The following is a 16,326-nucleotide window of genomic DNA, read 5'->3' as shown; positions in this document are numbered from 1 at the left end:
GAGAAGGCAAGGGGGAGATCACACAGGAGAAAGCACAGTTAAGGCGGAAGATGCTTCATACAGCTTGTGACGCGGTGAGTATGGGATGATTTATTTTGTAACTCTTTCCTTTATAGTCTTTAGTTTCTTGCCATTTCATCTAAGCAGTTTTCTCTCTCACTCTCTTTCCAACAAAAAGCCTCATTCAGGCCATTGCTCCAGGGAAGGGAATTGGTCACAATCCAAAAGCATGCGTCCTGCCCTTAGCAGAAGCCCATCATGGTTTCATAAGTCAGAGTACAGAAAATTCAATCCCCTCCAAATACTGAAATGTTGGTGTTTTATCGCACAGTACTGTTATTAGGACTTCAAAAAAATCTGAAATAAAAATCATTTAACACCTGGACAGTATTTGCTGCATTAAAATTTGGAATCTAAAGTTAGTGCTCTTGTTAGAAAGGGATCTTCTATATCTCTGCAACCCTCCAGAGGTGGAAGAGAATGACAATCAACACAGTAAGGCTTCTATTTTAAGAATAAATACTTTCCCCGTTCAGAGACTTTTTTTTTTTAATAAGGTTTCCTTTTTTTAAAATATAAATTTATTTTATTTATTTGTTTTTGGCTGCGTTGGGTCTTCATTGCTGCGCACGGGCTTTCTCTAGTTGTGGAGAGCAGGGGCTACTCTTCGTTGTGGTGTGCAGGCTTCTAGGCGCACGGGCTTCAGTAGCCGTGGCTTGTGGGCTGTAGGGCGCAGGCTCAGTAGTTGTGGCGCACGGGCTTAGTTGCTCTGCGGCATGTGGCATCTTCCTGGACCAGGGCTCGAACCTGTGCCCCCTGTATTGGCAGGCGGATTCTTAACCACTGCACCAACAGGGAAGCCCACCGTTCAGAGACATTTAAAAACAATTTTAGGGCTTCACTGGCGGCAGAGTGGTTAAGAATCTGCCTGTCAATGCAAGGGACACGGGTTCGAGCACTGGTCCAGGAAGATCCCACATGTCGCGGAGCAACTAAGCCCGTGCGCCACAACTACTGAGCCTGCGCCCTAGAGCCCACGAGCCACAACTACTGAGCCCATGTGCCACAACTACTGAAGGCCGCATGCCTAGAGCCCAAGCTCCGCAACAAGAGAACCCACCACAACGAAGAGTAGCCCCCACTGGCCGCAACTAAAGAAAAGCCTGCTCGCAGCATCAAAGACCCAACGCAGCTAAAAATAAATAAAATAAACACAAACAATTTTACTATTTTACCATTTTAACAAACTTATTTTTTAACATGACAGCCTTGAAACAGATTTGGGGTAATTCTGAATTGAATCTTCATCTACATTTGAGAAAGTAAAGAAGAGGACAAACCTGAAATGCTTTCCTTGAAACAAGCATTACACTTGCTATCCATAAAAAGGTTGCAGTTCTGCAAAATGAACTAGGAGTTGTTTGCAAGATCTCTTCAAAGTTACCAAAAAAGACACGTGAGTATTTGATCGGAAAGACACCATGGGAGAATATTTGAAGTCAACTTATAACAATTTTCCATTCCAGTAGAGGATGGCTTAGCCAGAGGGGAGAAGACATGAATATCAGGCTTTTCTCCAAATATCTGAGAGAGGACACTCAGAAGAGGAGTTAGTTCCATTTACCTTTCCTTCTGAACACCGATTATAGTCTCACCGAAAAGGAAGGCACTGAGATAAAAACTTAGATATTAAAACCTGCATTTTTCTGCAATCCATTTGAGTTTAAACTCTAGTCTTTTTTTTTGTCTTTTTATAGAAATATAATCAATATGATGCTACACATGAAGCATTTTGCAGAGTGCCTGGGCCCTAGTAAATATGTCCGCTAAGTGATAACTGCTTTCATTGTCATTTATTATCTGCCTAGGGAAAAGGAGGAAGTTTCCCCAAGCACTGTTACTCACAGATCTTTAACTAATGCCCTGTCACCAATGCCACCTAAGACAAAAGAACTGGAGGCCCAGACTATGTCAGATTCAAGGAGATCAGGTCTGCGCAGAACATGGAGGTACAGCTTATGCAGGGCTCTCCCTACTCCTCTGTATCCTTTTCTCAGGGTAAACATGCCTCCCCATCCCCCTCTTCTCCTCCAAAGTCCCCCCAACAGTCAGTTCCCTAAGGCCCTCTGACTGGCCCAGATTTTACTCACAGAAGAAAGAATACCCACTAAGAAGGTAATGACTTCATTCATTAGCCCCCAGTTAGTAAAGAAGAGGGAGGTGATTTGATTTGAGGAAATGAAATTCTGATGGTTCTATTTCAAGCACTCTGGGCGTGCGTGCAGATGTGCCTAAGGCTTTTGAACAATAAGATGTATTCTCCTCTTACTCTGGCACCCTAAGAGAGCTCTTCTACACAAAGAGTCCTGCAAGAACACATCAGCATCCATTCTGTACATATTCATAGGACCTACTATGCACAGTTCTGGGCCAGTCACGAGTTATTCTATGTGTAAGAAGAGCCTCGTCATCCAGTGTAGACAGAGAACAGAATAAAGCTGCTAAGTCTCTCTAAAATTCTCTTTAAAAGACCTGGGAGACCATCACCTAAAGAAGCTTCTAAGCACATGCAGTACGTAAGACACAGGAAGTGAGCGTATTCCAAACTTGAAAGCAAAATTGAACCATGCTCCATGCCAAAGGGTCTGAACAGAGAATCACCTCCACCAGGCTGCCAGCCTCCATCTGCACTTCACCTTGATGCCTCTGCGAAGACACACGTCTTAGTCTAATTCAGACTCTTCAGTTTTATAAACGTCACAGCTCTTCTCTGCCAGGAGCTACATGCATCACATGGGGTGTGAGGCTGGTTATAGGCTTTCCCAATGCATTAGTGCCAAAGAACTGTGTCCCTACCCCAACCCAGCTCCCTCCTTAGGGTACACATTTGACCCCCCACCTTGACAAGACGAGGAAGCGCCCAGTCCTTCCCCATTCAGGAATGAGGGGCAGAGTCTAAACCACTTGGGCCTCTGTAAAGGGACTTGATTCATCTTGGCAACACTTTTCTGGGAGCGTTTAAGAACCCAACCTCAGGAGTTAGATCACCACTGTGTTATCCATTCTAGCCTGATTTTTCTTAATCTTCTCTGGTTCCCTGATCCCCATTTGGCTGTGTACACCTAACATCCACCCCAGGTCCCTCTGACTTTAACTCTTTTTTGACCTACTTTTCTGGTGCAGTTTTGGCCTTCCCCCATAAGTATATATTCTATTTTTACTTTATCGCCCAACGCACCAAGACTGTATAGGTTAATGACATTTCTGCAATCAGCCCATCTCAAAGGACTAATTAGTCTGACCCTCCTTCCGTCCAGCTGCTCCAACAAGGAATGAATTCAAGAAACTATTCCCAAAAAAAAGCCGTTCTTATGTTTAATGATGAATTACAAGTAGGATTCCCTTCAAATTCAGTGGAAATGATCACTCTCTTGAGTACTATTTAATATTATTCTGCAACTTCTGTCTAGTGTAAAAAAGTGATATACATTTGAGAATTTAAGGCATATTATCATTTTCAGTTAGTAGAAGCAAATATTTAGAAAATACAAATGGGACTTCCCTGGTGGCATAGTGGTTAAGACTCCGCACTCCCAATGCAGGGGGCCCGGGGTTCGATCCCTGGTCAAGGAAATGGATCCCACATGCATGTCGCGACTAAGGGCTCGCATGCCAAAACTAAGGAGCTGGTGAGCCACAACTAAGGAGCTGGTGAGCCACAACTAAGGAGCCCGCCGGCCCCAACTAAGACCCGGCACAATCAAATACATAAATAAATAAATAAAATTTTTAAAAAAGAAGATACAAATAAATTAAGAACTGTTAAAATGAGATCTGATAATCCCACATTTGGAAATCTATCAACAAAGTGGCTGGAAACAGTAGTTATAAAAATGAGTGGTTTCACATCAAAAACATTATGCTGAAGTAAAAGAAGTCAATTGAAAGAGCACATATTGTACAATCCCACTTACATGAAATAGTCAGAACAGGTAAATCCATAGCGACAGGAGTTTAGCAGTTGCCAGAGATTTGAAACAGGAGAGGAAAAGGGAGAAGGGAGAATAGGGAATGACTGCTCATGGGTACAAGCTTTCTTTGCGGGGTGATGAAACTGTTTTAAAATTAGCTTAGGGTGGGAATTCCCTATCAGTCCAGTGGTTAGGACTCGACGCTTTCACTGTCGGGGCCCAGGTTTGATCCCTGGTCAGGGAACTAGGATCCCAGAAGCCATGCGGCCAAAAAAAAAAAAAAAATCAATTAGGGTGATGGCTGCACAACTCTGTAAATATACCATAAGCCATTGAACCGTACACTTTTTTTTTTTTTTCGGTACGCGGGCCTCTCACTGTTGTGGCCTCTCCCGTTGCGGAGCACAGGCTCCGGACGCGCAGGCTCAGCGGCCATGGCTCACGGGCCCAGCCGCTCCGCGGCATGTGGGATCCTCCCGGACCGGGGCACGAACCCGTGTCCCCTGCATCGGCAGGCGGACTCTCAACCACTGCGCCACCAGGGAAGCCCTGAACTGTACACTTTAAATGAGTGAATTTTATGCTGCATAAATTGTATCTCAATAAAGCTGCTAAAAATCAACAGTTTCCATGTATATCAAAATACTCAAAATATGACAAAACTTATCTCATCTTCTAAAAACATAAAATATTTAGGAATAATTTAGTTATATGAAAAAGATATACAACCCACATAAATAAAATTATAAAACTGCATTGAGATACATGAAATAAGACATAAGTAAATCAAGAAGTATTCTTGGATAGGAAGACTGACTATTGTAAATGATACAAATTTCTTCCAAAATTCATAAATAAATTTCCAAACAGTTCCATTTTAATAAAAATGCCAAGGGAGGCCGTTTTGGAATGGAAGTAAACACAATTATTTTTAAATTTATCTGGAAAAATAAGAGAGCAAACACATTTTCGAGAAAGAGAACTAATGAAAAAAGACCCAAACTTACCAGATATTAACATATTATAATGCTAAAAACATTAAATACCAAAAAAGCAATGGAGAGCTATAACACTGCATAATCTTATATAGCCACAAAATAGCAGGGATAACCTTGAGATAAACCTTATTGTTGGCATTATGATGAGTGTTAATTAAACAAGGAGGCCATCAGACTGAGGGGGTTCTAATACCTTAGCAGCCTACATAAGCAAACCCAAACCTGAACCTATAAATGCCTCAAGGTTAAGAAATCAATACCTAAGGACAACCAGTCACAAACAGCCAATGAGGCTTTTCCATAGAAGGCAAACACTTAAGCTACAGCCAATAACCTCCTTGCTTTGCTTCTACCTTTTCTCTATAAGAGTTTTTCCCCTGACTCTTGTGTTGGAATGCTCCTAACCACTCACTTCTGATTTAGTGCTGCCTGACTCGAATCAATTTTCGCTCAAATAAACTTAAAAGAAATTTTGTTCTTTTTACTCATCCCTCCCCCCTTTTATTTAAGTATAATTGACATACAATATTATATTAGTTTCAGGTGTACAACATAGTGGTTCAATATTTGTGTACATTACCAAATGATCGTCACAGTATGTCTAAGTTACCATCTGTCACCATACAAAATTATTACAATTTTATTGACTATATTCCTTATTTCGTACATTACATCCCCATGACTTATTTATTTTTGCTCAAATAAACTCTTAAAAATGTAACATGGGGCTTCCCTGGTGGCACAGTGGTTGAGAGTCCGCCTGCCGATGCAGGGGACACGGGTTCGTGCCCCGGTCTGGGGAAGATCCCACGTGCCGCGGAGCAGCTGGGCCCGTGAGCCATGGCCGCTGAGCCTGCGCGTCCGGAGCTTGTGCTCTGCAACGGGAGAGGCCACAACAGTGAGAGGCCCGCGTACCGCAAAAAAAAAAAAAGTAACATGCCTCAGATTATCATTTAACATGAGGTAAACATCATAAATCAACGAAAAAGGAAAAGATATTCAACAAATGATGTTGGGAAAATTGCTTATTAATTTGAAAGCTAGTGACAGTCTCCCAAACTTTTATTCCTCCAGTCTAAGGGATTTTTTTTTTTTTTGGCTGTATTGGGTCTTCATTGCAGTGTGCAAGCTTCTCATTGTGGTGGCTTCTCTTGTTGTGCTCAGGCTTCAGTAGTTGTGGCACGCAGGCTCAGTAGTTGTGGCATAGCTTAGTTGCTCCGTGGCATGTGGGATCTTCCCGGACCAGGGCTCGAACCCGTGTCCCCTGCACTGGCAGGCGGATTCTTAACCACTGCGCCACCAGGGAAGTCCTCTCTAAGGGTTTTATATGCTCGTAAATCCCTTTGTGTCTGAGGAATCTAGAGTAGTGTTTTCTTATCTGAATCAGAGCTGATACATTTCCAAGACCAAAAGAAGCTAAATAAAGTGTAATTTTTATCAAAACTTCTTCTTTTATCTGAAAATAAGGTACTATAATATCACACAAGAAATTGTTTTAATAGTTAAATAGATTTAAAACCTTGCTCCATAGATGAAAAAGCACTTGTACCTGTATCCTGAACTGGTCTCCAGAGGGCAGCAGAGAGTCATTTACACTTAACCAAAAGTTACCTCTTAACCAAAGTGTGTACTTTGGTTGTTTTTTCAACTCTTCTGTTCTTTCTATGACTAAGCCTTAACACACTGGGTGGCCAGGATCTGGAAGGCTGTCTGAGGTCATGGATCAAAGTGATACCAACCAGCCGAAGCAAAGATTCAAAGAATCACTTTTATATCTTTAAAATAATTCTTTAATTAGATAAACCAACAAACCACAATTAATACAGTGTTGGCTAAGCATGTTTAACCAGCACATGTTTATGAAACACTGATGCATAGAAAGCATTTAATCCTTTCAGGGCTTTCTATTCCTAGACATACAAAAAGTATATAGAAAGTGATAGTCACTTATTCTGTCATATTTTTTGAGCATTTGACACACACTAAAAGTTTATCAGTGACCCAGAAATTGTTGAAGACACAAAGGGTTATAAAAGCATGTTTCAAAAAAAAAATCATGTTATTCAGACTTACTTTGTAAACAACAAAAATTCTGGTTAGATAGGTGAAATGCTTCTATAAGCTGACAAAGTAAGGACTAGTTCAGCCAAAATTAAGTGAATGCAGACATCCAGAGACTTACACAGGACACTGAAGCCAGCCTGTACTCCAGGGCATTGCAAAACCAGGTAAATTTGAACTCTGGTTTTCACCTCTTAACAGGGCACAGAGAAAAGGCATCACATAGGTCTTCCTCAAAGTGGTGATTCTAAATAATAGGAGACCACCCCATTAAGGTTGAGACACCAAAGGGCCATCTCTTCAGCGTGAGAAGGAACTAGAAGTAACCACCTTGAACCCTGTACCTCCTCCCATCCCAGTAAAAGTGAAATTGCCTCCTGTCTGGAAACTTGGCTCAAAGTATAGAGGTGGAGAAAAGTCTCTTCTGAGTTTTATAAGCATGAGATGGCCCACATTCATACATCTGGGTGGTCTAAAATGCCTCAAGCTGAGAATTAGGTTAAAGCGGTCACAGACCCAGGAGTCTCACAGAAGCAAACAGAAATCTTCTCTACAGAGACTCACCTCTATTCCAGGCCTCAAAGAGTTTCTGCAGAAATATGAGTTCACAGTCAAAAATCATGAAACCCGAAAGTAAAGGACATATCATGAGCGACAGCCAGTACTTATTAGACCCTCAAAGATGAAAGACATGGAAATTATGAAACATGGAAGATCACTCAAGTACACTGAAATATATTTATAGAAAAATAAGAGGACAAGTTACGGGCAAAGAGCCAGAGCCATTAAAAAATAATCAAACCAAACACAGAACTCCTAATCATAAGAAACATTATAAGTGATATTTTAAAACTCAATGAAAATGGATAAAATAGTAATAAAAATATGCAGTGGGGTTTAAAAATACAGGATTAAAAGATATGAGAGTAATGAGATATATATTAAGCCTTTATTCCAACACATTTTTGAGTTTAAAGGAAATAAATGCCCTAGACAAATATTTCACTATATCTGACTCGAAAGGAATACAAAACCCAAAATAGTCTCATAATCAGTAAGGAAATTGGGAGTTCAAAATATGTCAATCAATCAATCAACTCCTCTAGGCCCAGGTAGCTTCCCTGGCAGTTCTAAATATTTAAGGAAGAAAAAGTTCTAATTTTACACAAATGCTCTCAGGAAACAAAATGCGCATAACATTTCCCAGCTCATTCTGTGAAGCTACCATAATCCTGACTCCCAAACCCAAAAAGAATAGTATAAAAAAGGAAAAGTATAGCTCACCACACTGATGTTCACAGGTTTAAAATCTCCTAAGCAAAAGATTAACACACTAAGTTCAGGAACAAATTTTAAAAAGAAATAAACAAAAAGACACATCATGACCAAGTTGGGCTTATACAAAGAAAGTAAGGTTGATTTCACATTTTTAAAATTCAGCTAGTTAATTTCACCACACTAATAGATTAAGGGGAAAAAAAATCATATGGCCTCTCAATAGATGCATAAAACCCACATTTTACAAAATTAAAATTCATTCATGATTTTTTTCAAAAGTCTCTTTGCAAAAGTAATAGCCTGATAGTATCTACAGCCAGTATGATGTGTAATGTTGAAATACTGTATTCAGTATTAATATAAACTAAGGATGCTTGCTGTCATCACTTTTACTTAACCATTTGCTAGATGCCCCAACAGTGCAGCTGGCAGAGATGAATGAATGAATGAAGAAATGGTGTAGAATTGTAGGACAGCAAAATTTGCCAGCCCCAAATGTGTCTCTTTGGCATGAAGATTAATTGGGCTGATTATTATTATTATTATTATTTTTTGTGGTACGCGGGCCTCTCACTGTTGTGGCCTCTCCCGTTGCGGAGCACGGGCTCCGGACGCGCAGGCTCAGCGGCCATGGCTCACGGGCCCAGCCGCTCCGCGGCACGTGGGGTCTTCCCGGACCGGGGCACGAACCCGTGTCCCCTGCATCGTCAGGCGGATTCTCAACCACTGCGCCACCAGGGAAGCCCCTGGGCTGATTATTTTTAAGAAACAGAAAACTCAGAAGGTTTTTCTTGTGACCTCCCCCTTAGCTGCTTAAAGAATTTAGAGAAAGGGCCTGTCTCCAGAATGGAGCTGTCACCAGAGATATCTGTAAAGGACATGGACTAGGTGCGCTGGGAGAAACTTGGCAGGGACTATAGATCAGGGTCCGCTCTGTGTCCCATTGTCTCTGCAGGACCCAGCAAACATTTGGTTACCAAACATTTGCTTTTCCATCTCTATTTCCTTCCTCCCCCTTGAGGTCCCAAACCATACCCCCAACATCCTCTTTTGTCTCTAGCTGAAGATGGTATTTAAGGTGAGGGTTTCAGCCATTTTGGCAAGTTACTCAGTTTTCCTGGGTCTCTCCCATGTGTACACGTTCTTAAACTTTTGTTTTCTCTTGTTAATCTGTCTCAGGTCAACTGAATTCTTAGAGCAGCCAGAAGAACCTAGAATGGGAGAAGAAAATATCTTCCCCCCCACATAGATTTATTTTAAAATGTATATGGAAGAACAAAGAAAGAGCCATGAATATTCAAGACAACCTGAAGAAAAGAAAATAAGACAACTTACCTTACCAAACACCTACAATTAAGTATTAATGTAAGCAGATGGGGTAGGGGGTCCTGGGAGAAAGAGACCCAGGCATGGCTTAAGCCACTTTGTGATCTAAGCCTGGCCACAATGCTTGCCCAGTAATTAAGGATCTAAAGGGAAGTGAGGGAAATGCAGGAACAAAGGAAGAACAGTCAAGAAACAATAGTTCAGCGATAAAAGAGAGTCCTGGTTCCTCCTCAAGGGATGTACCTAACAATCTGACACCTGCCTTTGAGTTCTGCAGGAACTAAGGCCCCCACCCAGGTGGAGGACAGAATGATGACGTTGACCCTCTTGACTTCACTCAACTAAAGCCAGGACTCTGTCACCTTTGCCCCAATTCTATGCTGAATTCTCCTCTGCTCAAGTCCCTTCATGAATATGCATGAACCCTTAGTTTAAATGTCCCCAATTTTGCTGTTTGGGGAGACACTGCTTTGCGGGAGATCACCAGGGCTCCCCTTACTTGCTGCATGTTTGGGGAGACGCTGCTTTGCGGGAGATCACCAGGGCTCCCCTTACTTGCTGCATGTTTGGGGAGACGCTGCTTTGCGGGAGATCACCAGTGCTCCCCTTACTTGCTGCAAGTAATAAGTCCTTCCTTCTCCCAATTTGCCAGCCCCAAATGTGTCTCTTTGGCATGAAGATTAATTGGGCTGATTATTATTATTATTATTATTTTTTGTGGTACGCGGGCCTCTCACTGTTGTGGCCTCTCCCGTTGCGGAGCACGGGCTCCGGACGCGCAGGCTCAGCGGCCATGGCTCACGGGCCCAGCCGCTCCGCGGCACGTGGGGTCTTCCCGGACCGGGGCACGAACCCGTGTCCCCTGCATCGTCAGGCGGATTCTCAACCACTGCGCCACCAGGGAAGCCCCTGGGCTGATTATTTTTAAGAAACAGAAAACTCAGAAGGTTTTTCTTGTGACCTCCCCCTTAGCTGCTTAAAGAATTTAGAGAAAGGGCCTGTCTCCAGAATGGAGCTGTCACCAGAGATATCTGTAAAGGACATGGACTAGGTGCGCTGGGAGAAACTTGGCAGGGACTATAGATCAGGGTCCGCTCTGTGTCCCATTGTCTCTGCAGGACCCAGCAAACATTTGGTTACCAAACATTTGCTTTTCCATCTCTATTTCCTTCCTCCCCCTTGAGGTCCCAAACCATACCCCCAACATCCTCTTTTGTCTCTAGCTGAAGATGGTATTTAAGGTGAGGGTTTCAGCCATTTTGGCAAGTTACTCAGTTTTCCTGGGTCTCTCCCATGTGTACACGTTCTTAAACTTTTGTTTTCTCTTGTTAATCTGTCTCAGGTCAACTGAATTCTTAGAGCAGCCAGAAGAACCTAGAATGGGAGAAGAAAATATCTTCCCCCCCACATAGATTTATTTTAAAATGTATATGGAAGAACAAAGAAAGAGCCATGAATATTCAAGACATCCTGAAGAAAAGAAAATAAGACAACTTACCTTACCAAACACCTACAATTAAGTATTAATGTAAGCAGATGGGGTAGGGGGTCCTGGGAGAAAGAGACCCAGGCATGGCTTAAGCCACTTTGTGATCTAAGCCTGGCCACAATGCTTGCCCAGTAATTAAGGATCTAAAGGGAAGTGAGGGAAATGCAGGAACAAAGGAAGAACAGTCAAGAAACAATAGTTCAGCGATAAAAGAGAGTCCTGGTTCCTCCTCAAGGGATGTACCTAACAATCTGACACCTGCCTTTGAGTTCTGCAGGAACTAAGGCCCCCACCCAGGTGGAGGACAGAATGATGACGTTGACCCTCTTGACTTCACTCAACTAAAGCCAGGACTCTGTCACCTTTGCCCCAATTCTATGCTGAATTCTCCTCTGCTCAAGTCCCTTCATGAATATGCATGAACCCTTAGTTTAAATGTCCCCAATTTTGCTGTTTGGGGAGACACTGCTTTGCGGGAGATCACCAGGGCTCCCCTTACTTGCTGCATGTTTGGGGAGACGCTGCTTTGCGGGAGATCACCAGGGCTCCCCTTACTTGCTGCATGTTTGGGGAGACGCTGCTTTGCGGGAGATCACCAGTGCTCCCCTTACTTGCTGCAAGTAATAAGTCCTTCCTTCTCCCAATCTTCGGCTTGGTTGTGTCTTTTGGCTCCACGCCCACCAAGAGGCGAAGCCAGTTTTGGGGTAACATTAATTTTAGTGGGATTTCCCACAAGGATAGATAATCTAACGAATGGAACAGAACAAAATACCCCAAATCTGACCTACACACATACATGGAGTTCTGACATGACACATTATCTTCTGTCATTAACTTGAGAACCTGGGGCATCATTATGGGGAAAAAAATTAATGCCTCCTTCACATCAATGCTAAAAATCAATCCCAGTGGATTGAAGACCTGTATGTAAAGGACAATAATATAAAAATCTTAGAAGACTTTAAGATATAGCAGCATTTTTGAAACAAAACACAGAACGTGGAAACCATGAGGAAAAGATAGGAGCTTGACTACAGTAGTGTAAAAAAAAAAAACTTTGGTTTATTAAAGAACACTGTAAGAAGAGTGAACAGGGGACTTCCCTGGTGGCGCACTGGTTAAGAATCCGCCTGCCGATGCAGGGGACACGGGTTCGAGCCCTGGGCCGGGAAGATCCCACGTGCCGCGGAGCAACTAAGCCCGTGCACCACAACTACTGAGCCCACACGCAGCAACTACTGAAGCCTGCGTGCTCTAGGGCCTGTGCTCCACAACCAGAGAAGCCGCAACTAGAGAAAGCCTGTGCGCAGCAATGAAGACCCAATGCAGCCAAAAAATTAAAAATTTTTAAAAAAAGAGTGAACAAAAAACCAAGAGAAGACATGTGCAACACATAAAACAAACAAAAGATGAGTATCCAAAATATGTTTTTAAAAATACTCTTATTAACCAAAAAGAAAATAACACTATAAACAATGAATCTGAACAGGCACGTCACAGAACACGAAAACTGAATGGCCGATACACATATTTTTAAAAGGGTTAACCGTATTAATAATAATCAAGGGAAACACAAATCAGACAAAATGAAATAGTTTCATGTCCATGAGATCAACAAACATTTAAACGTCTGACAATATCAAGTCTCGACGAAGAAGAGTAACAAATATTTTCATATTATGATCAGTGTGGAAGGCTCTTGGCCTTAGGTAATAAATATGAAAATCCACATACTCTCCATTCCACTCTTACAAACATACTTTAAAAGCACTCTCGCGTGGGGCTTCCCTGGTGGCGCAGTGGTTGCGCGTCCGCCTGCCGATGCAGGGGAACCGGGTTCGCGCCCCGGTATGGGAGGATCCCGCATGCCGCGGAGCGAGCACTCTCGCACATGTGTACCTGAGACGGTACAAGAATGTTCAGAACAGAACTGTAAGAGCAAATGGCAATTTCATATGCCTCAACATAATAAAAATTGATAAGGATTACAGATATCTTAAAGGCACTTTACTGTATCTGAAATCTGTGGTCATTGGACAGAAAACTGTAAGCCCGAACACTAACACAGGATAATAAAGGGCCAGAAAAAGACACCAACACCAAGGAGTGTCATGAATTTGTATAAGAGCCTATTTGTTTCACAAACATTTAGACTGCACTTATCATGTGCCCAACACTGTTGTAAGTGCTTCACAAGGATCAGTTCATTTCATCCTCAAAACAGGCCTATGAGCTGGGTACTAATATGATCCTCATCGGACAGATGAAGAAACCGAGGCAGAGAGGGTGAGTATTTTGCCCGAGGTCACATGCAGTTAAGCGGCAGAGCCAGGATTCGAACGCAAGTAGTTTGACTCCCAAGTCCTAGTATTGAAACATACACTGTGCTAACTCCTAACCATGATGCTATATTGTGCTGGCAGAACCACTAGGGAAGTAATTTATCCAACAAATGCAATTAAATCGCTTACTGATGTGAGCGTAAGGAAACTGTTCCAGCTGTCTAGTTACTGCTGCATAACACGGCTCCCCAAGCTTCGTGGCATAAAACAACTATCTATCATGCTCACTCACTAAGGAATTAGGACAGGAATAGCAGGATGGCACACTCTTGCTCCATAATGCCAGGACCCCAGATGGCAAGGCTAAATGCCTGGGGGCTGGATGACTTGAAGGCTGGGCTCAGTTGGGCCAATGGCCCCAGTACCCACATGCGGACTCTCCAAATGGCTTGGGCTCCTAACAGCATGGCAGCTGGATTCGGAAGGCGAGAATCCAGAGAGCAAACATCCCGAGAGCATAGGATGTAGTTGCAAGGCTTCTTTTGTCCCTGGCCTTCGAAGTCGTGAAGCGTCACATCCTGTCTTTATGACCAAGTCACGGAGGCCCCTCAGATCCAGGGACGGGGAATTAGTCTCCACCTCTGGCTGGGGGAGAAGCAAGGTAAACTTGCGGAAGAGCAGCTGAGTGGGAGACAGTGTTAGGGTCACCTTTGGAAACACAACTTGGCCCAGAGTCACAGAGGCTGTTGACAGGGCAATAGGTTCTGGGATATTTCTAGCCACAGGTAACTGAACAGGCAATTAACAGTGGCTTAAATTCTAAGGGGGTTTTTGTCTCATGACATAAAAGGGCCAGAGGCAGAGCAAGTCCAGAGTTAGTTAGTTGCTCGGTGATGTCATCAAGGACCCCAGTGCTTTCTGTTTTTCTAGTCTGCTACCCTTAGCACATCCTAAGTATCCCACTCCTTGCTTTTAGGTTGGTTGCAGCAATTCCAAGCATCAGAAGGGAGAAATAATGTCAAACAAAGAAAAAGAGGAACAAAGAAAAAGAGGGGTATATTTTCCCTTGAGTCTCTTTTAATTAAAAAAAAAAAAAAAAAAGAATAGGGACTTCCCCGGCGGTCCAGCGGTTAAGACTCCGAGCTTCCACTGCAGGGGGCAGGGGTTCGATCCCTGGTGGGGGAAGAAAAGATCCCACATGCTGCAAGGCTCAGCCAAAAGAAGAAGAATAACCACCTTTCTAAACCTCACAGTTAACTTACCTTCAGGTCACATTGGACCTGACCTTGCCCTTGTTCATGCCATAGCTGGGAAAGAAGCGGAGAAAGGATCTAGCATTTTGGCTTCATAGTAAGAAGTGCTTCTGCTAATAAAAAAAAGGAAGGGGAAGAATGACAGTGGAGCCACCAGTACCTGCCACAAGTTCAGGCAACCTCCATTCATTTAGCAATTATTAGCTGATTGCTAATTGTGTACCAGGCACAGTGCTAAGAGGCAGGGCGTGGCGGTGCGCAAGACAAGCATCCCTGCCCTTATAAGGCTTACAGTCCAGCACAAAACAGAGACACGTAACTAGCAATCACATAATTAAATCAAAGGTGTTCAGTACCATGAAACAGAGGTATGCAATCAAAGCACGATTTGCTGTAAATAAAGCAATATTTCTTTATGGAAATATACTGCAATGAAAGACGAAGATTATAGTTATAAATACTAAAAGAATCACAAGGTCCTCACTAAGATGAAAAAATAATGATTGGAAATGACGAAGAGAAGGGAGCATGGAGTCTGGCAGATAGATCGCGTCCCCATCATTAGAAAAGTTACTCCACTGAGGATGTGAGACTGTTGCCTGGGATTTACTTCAGACCTGATGAAGCTTCTCCTGAGACTCCCTGACCTCCTGCTATCGAACTGCACGCTCACCAAACAAACTGGAAGACCGCATCGCTCGCTCACGTGGACTGGATACCAGACTGGAATTTTTCCGTTTCTGAAAAGTTCCATCTGTCACCATAAAGTGTTATTTTGGTCAGTTTAAAGTAAGCATGAACAGTCTTGGACCTTCAAAGCTAAAAGCGCTGACTGGGAGCCCACGGTGAGCCCCACCCTGGGCACAGTCACAAGATATCAAGCCGGTTTCACCCACGATGGCACTCAAAACTCACCTGGTACATTCCTTTGACAGTAGCTATGGCATCGGCCAGCTGCTGACTGTAGCATTTTCTTAAGGTATCCTCATTCTGCAAATGAAAAATAAATACAACAAGCACCACAATGTATTTCCAAATGCAACTCTGACACCTACAAGGGAGGGGCTCAGTATAAAACCATCATTCAAATCATAGGCTCTCTCAAAAACTTCACTTTATAATCATTTCCCCTAGGCTTACAGCTAATAATACAACACATTCCATTTTCACTTACACTGAACCAAAAGCAACAGAGAGCTCATATGGATAAAATAAATACAGATAACGTGAACATTTTCTCTCATCTTCCATATCATAGTCTTTTTAATGTCTTAGAACTGCTTATAACATAGTGAAATCGGGGGATGGGATAAGTTGGGAGATTGGGATTGACATATATACACTACTATGTATAAAATAGATGACTAATGAGAACCTACTGTAGAGCACAGGGAACTCTACTCAGTGCTCTGTGGTGACCTAAATGGGAAGGAAATCTTTAAAAGAGTGCATATATGTATACGTATAACTGATTCACTTTGCTGCACAGCAGAAACTAATACAACATTATAAAGCAACTATACTCCAATAAAAATTAATTTAAAAATAAAATAAAACAGTGAAATCTATTTGGAGTTCACATCCTCTTCTGGTCCTGGTATTTTCGGATGAATTATGCTCATGGAAAGAAATCGAGGGCCACTAATCCACAAACTAGAGTTATTTTCT

The 16,326-nt window shown here is 42.6% G+C and overlaps 1 protein-coding gene across 1 annotated transcript in view; it reads right to left on the bottom strand.

Annotated features, from left to right (window-relative positions):
- Positions 1-16,326, bottom strand: part of C11H10orf67 (chromosome 11 C10orf67 homolog) — a 78,163-nt gene that overhangs the window by 57,093 nt on the left and 4,744 nt on the right. Inside the window, exon 3 of the mRNA XM_055087790.1 lies at positions 15,574-15,648. Coding sequence (XP_054943765.1) covers positions 15,574-15,648 — 75 coding nt within the window. The remainder of the gene's footprint in view (positions 1-15,573; positions 15,649-16,326) is intronic.

The sequence above is a fragment of the Physeter macrocephalus genome, chromosome 11, assembly GCF_002837175.3.
Source record: "Physeter macrocephalus isolate SW-GA chromosome 11, ASM283717v5, whole genome shotgun sequence".
Taxonomy (NCBI): Eukaryota; Metazoa; Chordata; class Mammalia; order Artiodactyla; family Physeteridae; genus Physeter; species Physeter macrocephalus.
The sequence above is the reverse complement of the archived record's forward strand: the minus strand, read 5'-3'. Positions and strand labels throughout refer to the sequence as shown.